Source organism: Rutilus rutilus, assembly GCF_951802725.1.
Source record: "Rutilus rutilus genome assembly, chromosome: 10".
NCBI classification, from domain to species: Eukaryota; Metazoa; Chordata; class Actinopteri; order Cypriniformes; family Leuciscidae; genus Rutilus; species Rutilus rutilus.
In genome coordinates this window covers 24,520,591-24,537,778 of record NC_140215.1, presented here as the reverse complement: position 1 = coordinate 24,537,778, position 17,188 = coordinate 24,520,591, and the positions used below count along the sequence as shown (strand labels likewise).

At 38.5% G+C, this 17,188-nt stretch overlaps 1 protein-coding gene across 3 annotated transcripts in view; it reads left to right on the top strand.

Annotated features, from left to right (window-relative positions):
- The window catches only part of pard3bb (par-3 family cell polarity regulator beta b), a 335,104-nt gene that overhangs the window by 180,294 nt on the left and 137,622 nt on the right, over positions 1 to 17,188 (top strand). For all 3 annotated transcript variants that reach the window (XM_084421753.1, XM_084421752.1, XM_084421754.1), the window contains 2 exons: positions 7,203 to 7,296; positions 7,737 to 7,825. In XM_084421753.1, the coding sequence (XP_084277879.1) occupies positions 7,203 to 7,296; positions 7,737 to 7,825 (183 nt within the window). The remainder of the gene's footprint in view (positions 1 to 7,202; positions 7,297 to 7,736; positions 7,826 to 17,188) is intronic.

Below are 17,188 nucleotides of genomic sequence, written 5' to 3'. Positions count from 1 at the left end.
AATAATGTGACACTGAAGACTGGAGTAATGATGCTGAAACATCACAGGAATACATTACATTTTAAAATATATTCAAATAGAAAACAGTTTTTTAAATTGTAATACATTTTCACAATATTAGTTTTACTGTATTTTTGATCTAATAAATGTAGCCTTGGTGAGCATGGGGTGGTTCTTTCAAAAACATAAAAAATGTTACCTACCCCAAACTTTTGAACGGTTGTATATTTCTGTCAATTTTGGATACATTTAGGCAATAATAGATATTTACTTGAACATGATCATTTCTACTGATTACATTTATATTACCTTTACCATCATCTAATTCTCTCTTAAAGTTAATCTTTAAGACATTAATAATTTAATAACAGTTAAATGTGATCTAGCAAATTTGAAAATGAATATCTATTATTGTCTAATATTGAATAATGAATATCTCATTTTCATACTGTACATTACACTGTAATGTTGTGAAACCTAAATTCACTTGTAGCGTTTAAAATAACTGATTTTAAATTTTAGCGTTTCAGTGTAATATATTTAAGCAACATTGTATTCATTTTTTATACATTGGTCATTTATCGATTATCAAACATAACATGAAAATAATTGTCAGCTTATCAGTGTCTTATCAGCACAGGCATAATATTAATAATAGTATTTAATATCAGTTTTATTCTATGGATTGAGTTGCCTCATGAGGGCTGAAATATATTGAGGCCTTTTTAAATACCGTTAACTAGGTTTTGTAACAGAGCAATTGTCTGAGTCTGTCCATGTGCCATTACTGGAAATATGTTTGTACATGAATGTCTGTCACTATCGATACAGTGTGCTTGTCATACATGCGCTATCTTTCTTTGTCTTTCTTTCGCTCTCTTTCATGCCTGGAAAGACTCTTTTATCACAGCTGTATTAAGAACTGGAAGTTTAACTCGTCTGAGAATTGGGGCACATTTGCAATTCTTTTCATGTGAAATGCCTATGTGCATAGCCTGTCGTTTGGACCATCCCTTTAACCGAACATGAAAGAGTAACACTCCTCCTGCAGGATTTCAACACAACTAAAGACAGGCAGATCGAGAGAGAAAGAGAGGGGCTTAAAATGGAGCTGCCTGCTTTACTCGTCTTCCAGAGGAGCGCATTTCGCACACACTGTACTCATTGGGATTCCCAGTGAGCACAATGCTAGGAAATAAAACAAATAGTCCGATATCAGCTGCATCAGCTTCATATCTCCCCCTCCCTGACACCTCACGCTTCTGCACCGTTGTTTATTTCCTTGATAGACCGATGCTCTCACGTTCATAAATATATGCAGTTCAAAAAAATATTCCTTTCTGACAGGAAGTGGTTCTAGGTACGGTTGTCTCCTAAGCAAAGAAAATATGACAGCAAGGAGAGTGGGGAAAAAAGGAAACTGTGATTGTGTGTTTGCGTTGGTTTCTCTCGCCCCTGACCTTGAAATCATTAAGTTGATGCGCGCTTTATCTAGGCCATGTTTCCACAGGAGCAACAGTAATGTGGGCCGCTCACATCATAGCGTAACAAACAATTTAAAATGCATAATGCCCTCATCAAGTGCGTGCTGATTTTTTTTTTGCGTGGCATATCCATTTGGGCTGAGGGAAGTAATTTACTGGTAGTTGTTTGAGCTGTAAATGAAAGCTAATGATTTCGTACATATGTATGTGTATTGTGTTTGCTTTTGAAGTGGTGCTTCTCGGGAGAATCGCTCTAATTATAACCCTGGATAACAGTGGGCCGGGAGCTGAGGAGAGGGCGGAAGTGTGGGATGATATGAATATTACTGTTTCTGAACTCTGTCCATCTCTGGTGTGGGACGAGTTTATCTCTGCCCTCTAACGCCTTCGTGAGAAGATGAACTTTGAGTTTATGGAGTTTAAATTAGGAATATTTTTGTTTATTTGCTTTATCTCTGCCCTTTTTTGTTATCCTTAGCAAAAAGCACTGTACTTGCAGTGATGTATCAGATGATAATACTATATATTTTATGCATGGTAACGAATGATTGCCATATCCATATATGCATTCAGAAGAAACAGAGAGAAAACAAGAAGTAAGAGGTAGAAAGACGATACGTTGCGTGTCTGATTGGAATGCATGGGCAGCTAAATGTGTTAGCGCAGATGCACAGCTCCAAAATAATTTTTGAAAGGTTCACTTATCTCTTGTTCCTTGTTTGCCTTCTGTTGGAAACCATAGCTATTTGTGGTGACATATGTCAAAGTCTTGGATCTCACTCGGCGGCCATCTTGACTACTCCCCTCATCAGTAATTTCTAGCCATGCTAGTCCAATTCCTATCTACTTGAATGGGAAAGAAAATTGGAAATATCTACATTTTTTGGTACCATTCCTAACTGCACATGTACATCTATTTTTAGTTAAATAGACATTTCGCTTTTTAGAGATACTTATCTGATGTTTGGACACAATTGATGTTTTCCAGGTGATCTTATAGTGATCTTTAAAAGTATGTGTGCTATCTGGGATACGTCAAATCCCCAACAAAATTTAGCTTTTTGCTGAAGTTCAAATCATGCAAAAAAAAAAAAAAAGTATTTTTCATTAGTATTAGGTTCAGCTAATGCACATGTGTTTTGTAGAGTGATTTAGACGAGGAATTTGATGACTATGCCAAGGCAATTGTCTTTTAACTAAAAACTAATCTAAAAGATGTGACTTCAATTACCACATCTGCTCTACTGAGAAATATATATATGAGGAGCTCTTTTCCAAAACGCTATAAATCCATTTAAATAGTTTTCAGGAAAATATATTTTTTTACCTAGACCCACACATTTTGTGAATATTCAATTGATCCTGTTAAAATGTTTTTTTTGGCTCAGTCTGAACATGTTGAACAATGATTATTAAATCAAACAACAAAATTGTTGATGATAAATTCAAAGTTATTATTATTTTTTCCCAAAACGCTATAAATCCATCCATTTTTTCCCAAAACGCTATAAATCCATCCATTTTTTCCCAAAACGCTATAAATCCATCAACTTTGTCTTAAAAAAAAAAAAAAGGCATAATAAATACATTGGCATTCAGTAAAGTGTCGAACCCATAAAAAGTAGAACCATTGTCCACTTTACATAGAACAAATCACGACATGACCTTGTGTATGTGAGTGAGTGGCGTTCACACCAAACGCGAATAGAGCGTCTGGCGCAAGTGATTTCCATGTTAAGTCAATGTAAAGACGCGTTTACGCGCATCTGCAGGTCCTGCGGCGTGAATGAGGCGTTTAGCGCGGTGCGGACGCGCGAATGAGGCGAATTGAGCATCTGCCGCGATACGCGCAAGTGATTTGAGGGTGAGAGAGCGAGAGAGAGAGAGAATTCTGATTAGTCCAGAGGATATATCGCGTTTAGGCTAAAAATAGGTTCGGCGCTTATCGCGGTTTGGAAAGAAGCTGCATCTTGCAGTACATTTTAAACAAGGAAATATAGCGATTTGGCATGAAACGTTGATGGAGCAGTGAATAGGTTCAGTACACAGCAAAATGACACGACAAACTTAAAAATGGCGTTTATCGCGTTTTGGAAAAGAGCTCTTTTATTTATTTTTTTTATTTTTTTTACACAAAATATTTGTATAGCAGTAAATGCCTCATGTTGTCATACTGTAGTAATACTCATGCAGCAAAGCCTCCCCTGTTCCGCTTACTGTCATTATGAATATTGTACGCAGATATGAAATATTAAATCTGTCCAGTGTCTGTGGTAATAAATTCATACTCAGCCTTCTCAGAGAGAAACATGGCTTTTATTTCAGTTAATGTTTTACATAAGAAGGTGTTTTGCTATTGCAGGCTAGAGGTCTGGTAGCCCACTCCGTTTAGGATTAATAACCCTGTTTTAGCTGGAAGAGCCATTGATCCATCATCTTCTGAAGGAACAACTTATTTCATTTCGGCTACGCCACACTTTAGCAGATAAATAATCGTGAGTGTGTATGGCTGCAAATGTGTGTACGTGTGTTCGTGTGCAATACGCATCCATTTTTTCCATTCACTCCAACATCAGTTCATCTCTCAAGTGCGTGCATGTTCATGTGTGTGTGCAAGCGTGCACGCATGCATCTGTGCACATGATGTATTATGGCAGTTGTGCAGCACACAAACAGATGAGATATATAATACTAATAAGCAGTCATCCCAGTGCAGTCTGATGAGTAATGATGAAGTTCTGCTGGGTGGGGCGCTCTGATCTATGTGATTGTCAGGACCGATATCCAGCTCCACTTCGCCAAAACACAGACACTCCATCAAGAAGACAGAGAACAACGTGCTATCCATATCCCAGCAACCTACAGGAAGAAGTTAAAAAATCGTACATTTTTGTGTTATTGAACTTTATTGAATATTTTGTATCTTTTTTTTTAAATGAACAATTGCCATGTTTTTGTTTGCTCTAAATCAAATTGTTTAAATACTTCATACATGTTTTTCAAGAGGAACTGTTCATGAGTGTGTTAACACTGTAGATTGTCTATAAAATGCGTTTGCTAAGTGTCTGGGAATCTGAGGCATTTGTTTTGAATTCTACATGGTTGGCTCTCAGACAAAGACCTCCAGCCTTTGTTTTGGTTCTGCACTATTTGGCCTAACAGCCATTAACAAGGTCTTTGTGTCTTTGTCATGTGGGGCTTTAGATACAGTAGTTGAAAACAACATCAACTAGATAATGAAAATTCTGGGTAATTCTCATATACTGTCCTTGAGTGATACACACACACTCAGAAACAGCTCATTGTGTCTTTTTCTGCAGCAGGTGGTTTTAGAGAGCCAGGCAACAGTGGTGTGTAGTCTGTTTAGGCAAATGAGACATGAACCGAGTGCACACTCACTGCATCATCCTGCTAACTGCACTTCCTGTTTCATTCATCTCCTCTACACGTTCTGTTGTGCTGTTTGTTTCGTCATTTGAAGCTGCTAACACTGTATATATCACACAAACAAATATATAGACTATATTTAACTCTCTTCTTCCATTAGTGGATTTAATTTTCAGTTTAGTAGGTTTTATTAGCATTGAATAAATGGACTTACATATAGTGAAAATAGGGGTATAAGCATTTTGCACTTTTTTATTTACAATACCGTTCAAAGTTTTGTGATAATTTTTTTGAAAGAAAATTTATAAAAAATTGAAAGAAATGAATACTTCTATTCAGCAAGGATGCAAGAAATTGAACAAAAGCGACAAAAGGAATGTATAATGTTACAAAAGGTTTCTTTTTTTAAATAAATGCTGTTATTTTTCTATTTTCTAATGCTGTTCTTTTCTAAGTTTTCATTCATCAAAGAATCATGATAACAACCATTATTAATAATTGCATTTAATTATAATAATAGAATTTATTTCTGTGATGCAAAGCAGATTTTTTTTTTCAGCTTTGCACCACATAAATAAATTATATAATTTAAAGTGTATTAAATTGGAAAACCATTATTTTGAAATTATAATATTTCACAATATTACAGTTTTTTTTTTTTTTTTTTTGATCAAATAAATGCAGGCTTGATAAGCATAAGAGACTTCTTTCAAAAACAGTAAAAATAGTAATGTTTCCGAACTTTTGACCGGAACTGTATACAGTGCATCCAGAAAGTATTCACAGCGCTTCACTTTTTCCACATTTTATTATGTTACGACTTTATTCCATAATGGATTGAATTAATTATTTTCCTCAAAATTCTACAAACAATTCCCCACAATGACAACGTGAAAGAATTTTGTTTGAAATCTTTGCAAATTTATTAAAAATAAAATCCGAAAAAAATCACATGTACATAAGTATTCACAGCCTTTGCTCAATAATTTGTTGAAGCACCTTTTTGTCTTTTTGAGTATGATGCTAAAAGCTTGGCACACCTATTTTTGGGGCAGCTTCTCCCATTCTTCTTTGCAGAACCTTTCAAGCTCCATCAGGTTGGATCGGGTGCACAGTCATTTTCAGATCTCTCCAGAGATGTTCAATCTGGTTCAAGTCTTGGCTCTGGCTGGGCCACTCAAGGACATTCACAGAGTTGTCCCTTAGCCACTCCTTTGTTATCTTGGCTTTGTGCTTAGGGTCGTTGTCCTGTTGGAAGATGAACCGTCGCCCCAGTCTGAGGACCAGAGCTCTCTGGAGCAGGTTTTCATCAAGGATATCCCTGTACATTGCTGTATTCATCTTCCCCTCGATCCTGAGAAGTCTCCAAGTTCCTGCTGCTGATAAACATCCCCACAGCATGATGCTGCCACCACCATGCTTCACTGTAGGGATGGTATTGGTGAGGTGATGAGCGGTGCCTGGTTTCCTTCAGACATGACGCTTGCCATTCAGGCCAAAGAGTTCAATCTTTGTTTCTCATGGTCTGAGAGTCCTTCAGGTGCCTTTTGGCGAACTCCAGGACGGCTGTCATGTGCCTTTTACTGAGGAGTGGCTTCCGTCTGGCCACTCTACCATACAGGCCTGATTCCGCAGAGATGGTTGTTTTTCTGGAAGGTTTTCCTCTCTCCACAGAGAAACCCTGGAGCTCTGTCAGAGTGACCATCAGGTTCGTGGTCACCTCCCTGACTAAGGCCCATCTCCCCCGATCGCTCAGTTTGGGCGGACGGCCAGCTCTAGGAAGAGTCCTGGGCTCACCTGGAAGAGTGAAGCGCTGTGAATACTTTACGGATGCACTGTATATACTGTAAAATGGATCACTGTAGAATAAATCACAAAAGAAATGTATTTTTCAAATAAACTAATAAACAACAGTAATAGTAACATTAGACAAGACTAATTAAGGATAAAGATGAAAAATAGGAATAAATGTGCGAGTAATAGTAATTATATACATATGTTTAGTTATAGAGCCACAGTCTCTGTCTGTCAGGCACACAGACACATTCTTACAAGCTTAACCAAGCTTAGAGAAAAATCAAGTCAATCCGAAGCCCCAGTCCCATTATCATAGGAGTGTAAGATCATTAAAGGTGAGTGGAGATTGTAGTGTGTTGGAGCTGATAATGGTCTCCATCTCTGTCTGTCTGTGTCAGCGCTGGAGCCAGACTGTCACCTCTCTCCACCGCTGGCCTGACCCCAGCAGACCCCTCTTAAATGAGCCTGCATAATATTTCCACAGAGCTCTAATGATTGCTTTTCTCTCTCTGTGGTTTGCTCATTCTCTCACAGTTTCAAATGGAGGATATGGTCACATGGAAGAGGGGGATGATGAAGGCTTCGCCGCTAATCCTCATAGACAGGACAGCCTGAAGCTCCAGCAAAGGTAACATTGATTTGCCTTGGACCAAATTTGACAAACACGTCTCTTTTTCCTTGTAGGGATTGTCAATTAGTCGATTCATTTTGACACCACTTGGTCACGTGGCTTGAGTTTTTGTCAATACATGGTAAAAGCAGTAGGATACTTCCTCTGTCAACAAACTGTATCCCAGTATAGCTATGTAAACATTCATTTTGAATTATACGCCAAATACTGTTTGTGGCGTGAGATGGTCTGAGTTCATTTTTAGTGTTCACAATCCATAATTCTTTCAAACCATCCTGAAACTAATCAAGTGTTATAAGCAGTGACTCTATACTGTTGAACAGAGATACTGAAGAAATGCATATTATGTCCTGTGTGTATGTATGTATGTATGTGTGTGTGTGTGTGTGTGTGTGTCTGTGTCTGTGTCTGTGTGTGTATGTGTATGTGTGTTCCAGTCTGAGTTCAGGTCTTCATTCAGCTGACACTTCTTTGACTGACGGAGTTCAGCAGAATCATGTGAAGTCTTCTAAGAGCATGGATCTGGGTAAGACATTCAAGTTATTATCCAATTTCTCCATAATCTTTTTTCTGTCTGCGTTCTCTCCATCATTTCCTGCCATTTCTATACTGCCCTATCAACATAAATGACAAAAAGTATAACATTTTTGAAAAACTCTGAATACACTCGCCAAAAAACTCTTAAAATGAAGGTAACAAATATGTTAACAAATAAGTTGACACGTTTATATAGTATACAGTGTACACTACCATTAAAAATGTTGAGGTCAGTAATTTATTTTTGAAAGAAATTAACTTTTATTCAGCTTTGTCATCATAGGAATACATTTTAAAATGCATTCAAATAGAAAATAGTTATGGTAATATTTCACAAAATGACTATTTTTACAGTTTTTTTTTAAATAAATGCAGTGACCCCAAACTTTCGAACTGTTTTGTTCATGTCAAAGAGATCTTTTAGCTTTCCTGTTTTTGCTGATAATTATTTGTTAATTAACTTAAACCTGTTTCTTATAAAGGTACCAGCCCCTGCCGAATTTAATTTACTCTAAAGCTAATCTCGACTTCCATTGACGCTTGGCGAGTGCAAATATTGGACCCCGTGTGATAATGAGTGTGTTTAATCGATGGTGTGTGTGTTTGATGTCTTACGGTCCATTCACACCAAGAACGAGAACCATACAGATAACTATAACGATAACGTTATTAGCACCCACAACAGCAGACAATACAGTTCTGTTTATTCTATGTAGTGTTGCCAAGTCCTCCGTTTTTTCGCGGAATTGTGCTACTTTTACACTGTTGCCGTGGGTTGTTTCTTTAGTCCACGGGTTGAAGCGATTGGGATAGTTTTGGCCGTGATGGGACTGGCTTTGTCATGCAAACCTGGTAAGCCTGATTCTAAGCGCGCACTGCAGTTTTGTCGTCTGCCACTTTTAATGATTGAGCTCTTAAAGCAGGATGGATTCTGATTGGCTGTCAGTGTTTTAATGGTTCAGCGTTCTGAAAGTGTTTCCAACAATATCGTTTATCTGTGTCATCATCGTTATAGTTGTGGTGTGGACTCTGCTATTCGTTTATATTTAGAAAGATGTTCAGAACTATATATTTAATGTTATCATTACAGTTATCATCCTTGGTGTGAACGGTGGGCCGTCTTCTGGTCCTCTCCGTCGGGCCTCCAGTTCCTCATAGACCGGAGCTGCTCCCTCTCTGCAAGCCTGAATAAATTACATTTTAAAACATATTCAAAAAGATAGCAGTCATTTTAAATTGTAACAACATTTCACAATATTACTGTTTTTTACTGAATTTTTTATTAAATAAATGGAGCCTTGGAAGAGCATAAGAGACGTCTTTGAAAGAAATGAAAAGGTCTTACTGACCCCAAACTTTCAAATGGTTTATTCTATATTTTTGACACAAATTTAATTCCATAATGTACCGTTGAGTGGATTCCATATATATAAAACAGTATATATTCAAAATGTATCATATTAAGGGGAGGGGAAACCATCCATGTGCTACCAATCTCTTCAATGTGAAATGTGGACTGACTGGTCTAAGTGCATGCTGGGGGATGAATCAATGTTCCTCCTCAGTGTAACACAATTAATCTCTCGTGTTCCAACATTACCTTGAAAATCTAATCAGCGGCGCTCTATATCTGATACATCAGCCACAGCTACAAATAAAATCTGTGTCACATGATGGCTTTTAAAAAAACAATAGTGAAAGTATTGAAGAGCTCAATATGATGAGGGCGGACTGCTCTCAGGTGACCGTGGCAACTGTAGCTATGGTGGGCAGCACAATGGCCAGCCTGAGCGAGACCCGCGGTCCAATTCAACTATGAATAAAAAGCCCACTGTAATTTGGTTCCAAGTGCTGGCTATGAAATTGGATCGTCTTTGATACGAGCGCTAGGGTATTAATAATACATAACCAATAAAGAGAGTCCCCTTTAGTTCATGAATAATAGAAAGTTTGAATAGTTTTTTTAATTGAAATTTTTTGGTGTACGCTCATATTCACCTGAGCGTAGGCACATTAAAAGGAAAAAAAATCGAGTGAATTATGCCACCGGCTTTCTCTCTGGATTCCCTTGGAAGCGTGAATAGCCGTGAGGATATAAACCTGTAGGCTAGATTTAGGTTTACAGCTGCGGTAATGGCTTTGTTTTGATTACGGTGCATACGCTGATATGACTGCTTTAGTGGCGATTTGTTTTCCTGACCGGTTGGCAGGCCAGTCACTTCATTAATGAAGAGTGTAGAAAGTACACCAGTGTTCTTTTGTAAGTGTTGATGGGGGTTATAAAGTAAATTGTCCCGGTTTACATCGTCCATTGAAGATTCAATAACTGTTTTGGAGTGGCTAAGCGGTTGGATGACTCTCATGAAATGTACAAAGAACAAATCAATTTAGAAAAAAAACTAATCCTTTCTCTCTCTCTGTGTGTGTGTGTGTGTGTGTGTGTGTGTTTGTGTATACTTAAATTTTTCCATGAAAATGATCAATACAGAAAATGATCAATTACATTTTTAATAAGAAAACATTTTATTACTCTATTTCCTTAATTGTAATACTAAAATGTGTACTAAAGCAATGTGAATGTAATAAGAATCATCATTGATAATTGGAACTTCTTTTATTTAATTGATTTTAATAAAATTTTATTTTATTTAATTCAGTTTATTTTATTGTATTGGAATTTTTTTTTTTTTTTTTTTGTGAAGAATTATGACCCAGACATCCTTTTTTTGAAACGTGTGTGCATTACACGTGCATTTTTTTTTTTTTTTTCAATGTGTGACCATAACTTCTTGTGGTGACCATAACTTTGATTCAAACACCAGTTTGTAAAATTTCCAGATCATGTCCCAACCCTTATTCTTCTCTCTATTCTGCCTACAATAATGTTGGCTAAAAAGATGAGAGACTAGCTTTATGACACCCATACCTGCAGCAGATATTCAGACAGGGGGCTCTGCAGCGCTCCGCAGAGCAGTTTAATGGAGTCCATTGGTTTGTGTCTTAGCAAGGGGATTTTTTTTTTTTTTTTTGCAAAGAGCCGCAGGGGAGAACGATGACAGACTTCTCCCACCTTTCCTCCCTCAGGATGGAGACAGGAAAGAAAAGGAATAATGAGAGCGAGAGAGGAGATTATAGAGGTGCTGGAGGTGCAGATGAGAAGAGAGAGAGAGACGTTGTGAGAGAGGAAAGAGGGTCCACTGGATGACTGCCTCTGAGGAATGGAGGATCACTAAAACAGAAATGAGACGGCCGCTTTTGCAAGTCATTTTCTGTACTGGCGTGATGGGTGCGACGGCTCTAAAAATTGAACGCTCACCATGAGAATTGAAGAGTGCAGCACATTTCCACACATTAGCTAAGGATGACCCTATTAGCTCGACTTTTTCCCATAACGCACTGAATGAGAAATATTTCACACTCGTAAAATGCTGGATGCAGCAGAATTTCAATTACACTTCATTAGTTTTCCATATTTGGTTCTCGCAAAGTAATGTTTCGATGGCGGCAGTCGACTATGCCAACAATTGATTGACTTTCATTATCGGGATGGTGTAAGTATGTATGTTTCGTCTTTTCTCCAATATACACACGGCAAAAGACTTTTCTCATTCAAAACAACCCTTTTAGCTAGTTTCTATGTGACTTCGTGGGAGAACAATGGATGTAGAGCTATATGTTATCTCTCTGACCTCATCTCAACACTCATCTGGAACTACAGTACAGGTGTTCATTACGGTGATCAGTGGCCATGGCTGACTTTGTCACCACCACCTTATAAAATTAAGCATTTCTAAATAGGGCTGGGTAAAGATATTTATTTAATGTTCTGATATTGATTTTGAAAATCCCAAGATCTTTTTTTGTATTTTTTTTATGTATGCTTTGCTTTGGTGGATGTTTGAGCTTTTTTGTGAAAAATTATTTGTATAGTTCCCGCCTTGCAGTAAAATCTACATCGAAACAAATTGAATCAATCAGGAACCCACTGCTGATTCCCAACCCTATTACCTAAATGCTTATATATTTGATCATTCTATAGACAAAAACACAAAGAAATAGCTCAGTCTGAATAACCGCTGCAGTGAGTGAACTTTCTAAATTAGGTACTAGCATAACTGCGTTTCTCGCATAAACCTAATGCAAGCCTCTCCAGAGAAAATGCTTCATCCCCATGTTCGCGTACAATTGCACTTCAAGATGAATACTTCCACTCAGAGTCCTTTATTCCCAGCTTCTTTTGATCAGAAACTGTCCTAAATGCTTGCCTTTCATCTTCGTGTGGAGGTCCAAGGCCAAAGTGTGTTATTCTCCTGAGCTTTTGTTCTCACCAGCAGAGTAGGAATACATTTTGCTCGATCACTGAGTGTCTTTCCTGAGAAGCATTATTCATTGACCTATTTTGTATTGTTTTACCCCTCTCTCTGGAATCAGAATTAGATCTGTAAAGCTGGAAACCACTATTATCCTCATTCTGTTTTAGGAATGAGCCCAACAGAAAAACAGGAAATAATTGTTTAAGGGATGGACGTTGTACAATGCACTTCAGACGGTACAGTTCTCAATCATAATTCAGGTGTTTCGCTTGTTTTATACACTTTGGCTAGACAACAGGCAGTTTTTATTTTCACCTTCATACTTTATCAGTGGGATTTGCTGCATTTTGTTGATGGCTCAGGTTTCTGTTTCCACCGTTGTGCTCGGTAGCTCCACCCACTGAAATCCTATTGGTCTAAAATCACACTTAACGTATGTCGTCCCACACCATTTGTGCTACGGACGTGAATGATAGTTCACCCAAAAATGTCATAATTTACTCACCCTCATGACATGTTCCGCAGAAGAAACAGTCATACAGGTTTGGAACAACATGAAGTTGAGTAAATGAAGACAGTATTTATATGTTTTGGCGAATTATACCTTTTATTTGACTTAATTTTCTAAGGGTTCAGACTTACTATTGTCACCTGGTTGATTACATATTGGTACAACCAATCCTTTTGACCCTAGTGACTATTAGCATATGGTGTATAAAGACCAGAATATCAGGATCTTTTGACTTGGGTAAGTATTTTTTATTTTTATTTTTTTTTATTATTTTTTTTCACTAGGCATTTATTGTAAATGTATCTGAATGCTTCTGAAACAATATCCTTTCCAAACAATATCTCTCTCAGAGAGAGAGAAACATTTCAGTCAAAAATTGTATTTGTGTTAAAACTTTAATTTTGTGGGACGTGACATTGGTTTCTGTAAGCTGATTGGCTAAAGCTCCCTGCACATCATTGTAGTCAGGACAAAAGATAAGCCAATTTTTCCACACAATAGCACATTGTTTCAAACCCAGAATCGCTGGTGCCAGCAAACACACACAACATCTTCAAGTTATAGTTGCTGCTGAGTCAATAAGCTTTCACACATTTGAAACAGAAAATTAAGAAATAATTATCCCTCCACCCCTTTTCTGATTGATTTGCCACAATTTGCTTTTGTTCTTCTTAAATGTCTAAATCCTTTCCTTTCACTGAGACCCTGATGCATCCAAATCTCTGAGCGCATCTAGTATGTGAAGTTTGTGTTTGTCTGTTTGTTTGTGTGTCTACACAAGCAGTTTTTAAGCTAGCTTTTTTAAGCTTGTGCAATCTGTCATCACATGACGGATCACAGCCCGCTGAGAGCCGTATTTGGCCTTCTATCTCTCGTCTGCTGGGAAAAATTGACCTCATGAAAAATGAATAGGATTATTTAAAAGAGATTGCAATGTAATGAAAACCTATTACTGTGTGCTAGGCCTCTGCTAGCTCGTCTGCGTTTGCCTCTCTCCCTTCAAATCCTTTTTCTGTGGATTACCCGTGCCTCTGCCGCTATCGCTTGCCTCAATTTAACATCATATCATATTTGTCACAGGGCCCAAACCCCTATAGCCCAGCTCTCAATAATTACTGTAAATCTCTGCCAATTTCCTGCCCCAGTATTTGTATTTGGACGCGTCACTTTTGGGGTAGCAGGGTTGGAACAGAAACTAGTCGGCTAATGTAAACCATACATGCTCTCCAAAGCCATCGTGTCTCTTTCTCTCCCTCTGTTAGTGATTTGGATGGATTTTTAGGGTGTTGGAGTTTCATTTATGATTTATTTTCAATATAATGTTAGTTTGAATGAGTGCTGAATGTGTGGAGTTTTATGTTAGCTCTAAAGTTGGCCGCATGCAGCGGCTATGCGAACAGTGCTGATGCTAGATTGACTGCACCGATATCTGTCTTGGCTTTAAATGGGGATTGTGGTTAGAACTTGAGAGCAAAAGACAGACAGGTCTCTCTCTCTCTCTCTCTCTCTCTCTCTCTCTCTCTCTCTGCCCTGTGGTAATACTTGAAATGAATAGCATGCCCTGTGGTTGTGTGGTTTTACTTTGTTTACAAGTGTATGGAAATAAAGAGGGTGCAGTGTTTTTTTTTCTCCTGATGTAAGCAATCTTCACTCCCGCCAGGTGTGGAAAGAGCATATGCTGCCCACACGCATGCACACGTATGCATGAACCCCACACACACATACACAGATTCAACCCTTGTATCTGAGATATACCCCAGCTGTAGCAGTCGAAGCAGACATATCAGTAGAGCATATTTTATTTATAATTGTTTTGTTTTGTTTTGTTTTGCGCTCAGTGGAATCGCGAAGACATTTTAAGAACATCATCTTGTCTTAAATGTTATAAATCATGTTCCAAAAAAAGGAACTGCTCTTAATAAGATCTGTTCCCAGCCCTAATTATCAGTAGCGATTAAAATGTAACTTGAGTGAGGAGGCCACTTATTCCCAGAGTGCATCTCTCTCCCACCATGGTAGATGAAAGCAGCATGTATGCTTTGTCAGAAGTCAGGTAATGAATGCACTCTCACTTGCTTTGAATCCGAGTGGACTTACACACTCATGCCCACAGCTGTGTCCGGTCTGACTCCAGTGCCCTGCTGATAGACTTGTTCCCTTTGTGCTTGTGGCTGATGGATTGGCCCCTGAGGGCCACATGTAGACCCCTGTAGAGAGCATGCAGGCCATGTGGGTCTGGAAAGCAGAGAGAGTGATGTGCATAGGGGGAGACCGAAGGGTTTCATACATAACATCTTGATTCTTTCACTCCACCATGTGTACTGCCTGAAGCTCCGTTTGAATGGTGGTAAAACATCACAAACACTGCCTCTCCTTTAAAGAAAATCCATTACAATCTTTGTCCATGAGGTCTTGCTGACATAGTGAAACTTATTGTAAACCAGTGAACATTAGTTTGTTATAGTGTTTTTTTTTAATGAGACCACGAAGGCCTCGAAACCAAATGAAACTTTCTAGGCAGCATTTTCGGGTCTCATAGTGCTATTTAGGAGTGAGTGGTATGCCCAACATGCTTTCTAGGTTGGCAGCTCACTAGATAGAGACAGTCCAGTAAGTGGACCATACGTGTGTGTGTGTGTGTGGCCCATGAGACGATGGAACATGTTTCCACCAGATGCTCACTACCTCCTGATGTCTACTCCCTTCATCCCTCACTGCTCTTTTCCACACCCTCCCGCTCTTCCTCCATTGTGTGACCTTCACCTCTGGGCTGAGCACTGTTACAGTGAAATGAGTGAGATGATATTGAGCCTGGGGACTTTCCGCTCTCATCTTTCTTTCTCAATCTATCCTCATTCAGACTGTATTTTGGGAGAGCATCATTCTCATATAAGTCTCCCACAGAGGACACATGTGACCTCTGACCTGCTATAAGCTGTTTCATTCAAAGTCGGATGTGGGACATTCCTACTTGATATCTTCAGCTTCCGACTGTAAAATGTCCCACCGTCTGAAGTAAATAATAATAAAAAAATAAAAAAACTACTCAACGATCGCAGAACTTCAACATCACTACCACTAAACTTTCGGTCTTTATTTAAAATGTGAAAGTTGGAAAGTTTGAGTTAGAGTAATTTGCAAGATTGCGAGTATAAATGCAACCAGGGGTTACATAACGGACCGTTATGTAAAAGCGGACTGGTGCGTAGATGAGTTTACCTGTTTGCTGTGATGATGTTTAATGTCCCAGACAACCCATGTAGTCTCATTTAGCCACTTGTTAGCAACCAACTTTTTTAAGACATACAAACTTAAAAGAAAATCAAGAGTGGGGTATTACTGATGTATTTTATATTGTAGAGTAAAACATGAAAAAATATTTATTTTTTTGCGGTTTAAATTACGTTAGCAGTAGATTATGGGAAAAGTTTTAAATAGTATTGAATAGAGTACATGTACGATACAGCGCATGCTCTTTTTGGGTGTGTTCACACTTTGGTTCGATTAAAACAAACCCTGGTGCGATTGCTATGTCAGTGCGGTTCATTTGAATAAGCGTGAACACTGCCATCTGAACCCTGGTGCGCACCAAACAAGCTGACAGAGACCGCAAAAAAGATGGGTCTCGGTCCACTTTCAAATGAACTCTGGTGTGGTTCGAATGATGTATGAATGCAACTCGGACCAAAGAAAGGTAAACGAACCAAAAACGGGAAGATGAGACCCTAAAAAAGACAGAATGCTCATGCATACCTGTTTTTTCTCGTCATATTCACGATATTGCCCATCACAGTTCGGTACAGGCATCATGACCGCGTCTCGTCGCAGCAGATCTTCGTGTGTGTGTGTGACGGAGGGATTCCTGCTGCTGTTTTGAGTCCTTCCCACATTTTATAAGCACTTCACTAGTTATCAGCTGGTCAAAATACAATCATATGCAGGCTACTCACATCCAACGAACGCATTTATTTTAAAAGTCGACAAGTCAGGTTGTGAATGTGTCCCTATGCCTTTAGGTTTTGTATCTTTAGATTCGGTGTTAAAAATGCCAATCTGAACGCCAAGCGGACCAGGACTAAATGTTTTGTGTTTTTGGTCCGGACCAAAGAAACCAAGCGAACCGAACAAGAAGTGTGAACACACCCTTTAAATCAGTTTTTTTTATCAAGTTAGATTTCGGCCTGAGGCATCCAAGTTGGAATTGGGACATCAAGTGATGTTCTATTACTTTCCATGTAGTGTTCAGACTTTCCGAGTTGAATTCAATACAGCTTACATGCCTGCCAGTTGAATATGTCACCACAGTCTACAGTGGCCTCTTGTTTCGCGGATTTCTCTGGGTTCCTTGCCCTATCTATATGTGTATGTGCTGTTGTCTTGCGGTGTGAGTTTCCCCTGTAGTTTTGAGTATTGACTCTCTTTTGGCATGTGCAATTTTTCTGTAGAGAGACTGTAGTAAAAAAGGGATTGGTAATACGTTTAATAAACCAATCCATTTTGTGGATGTTTTACTGATGCCCAGACTAAT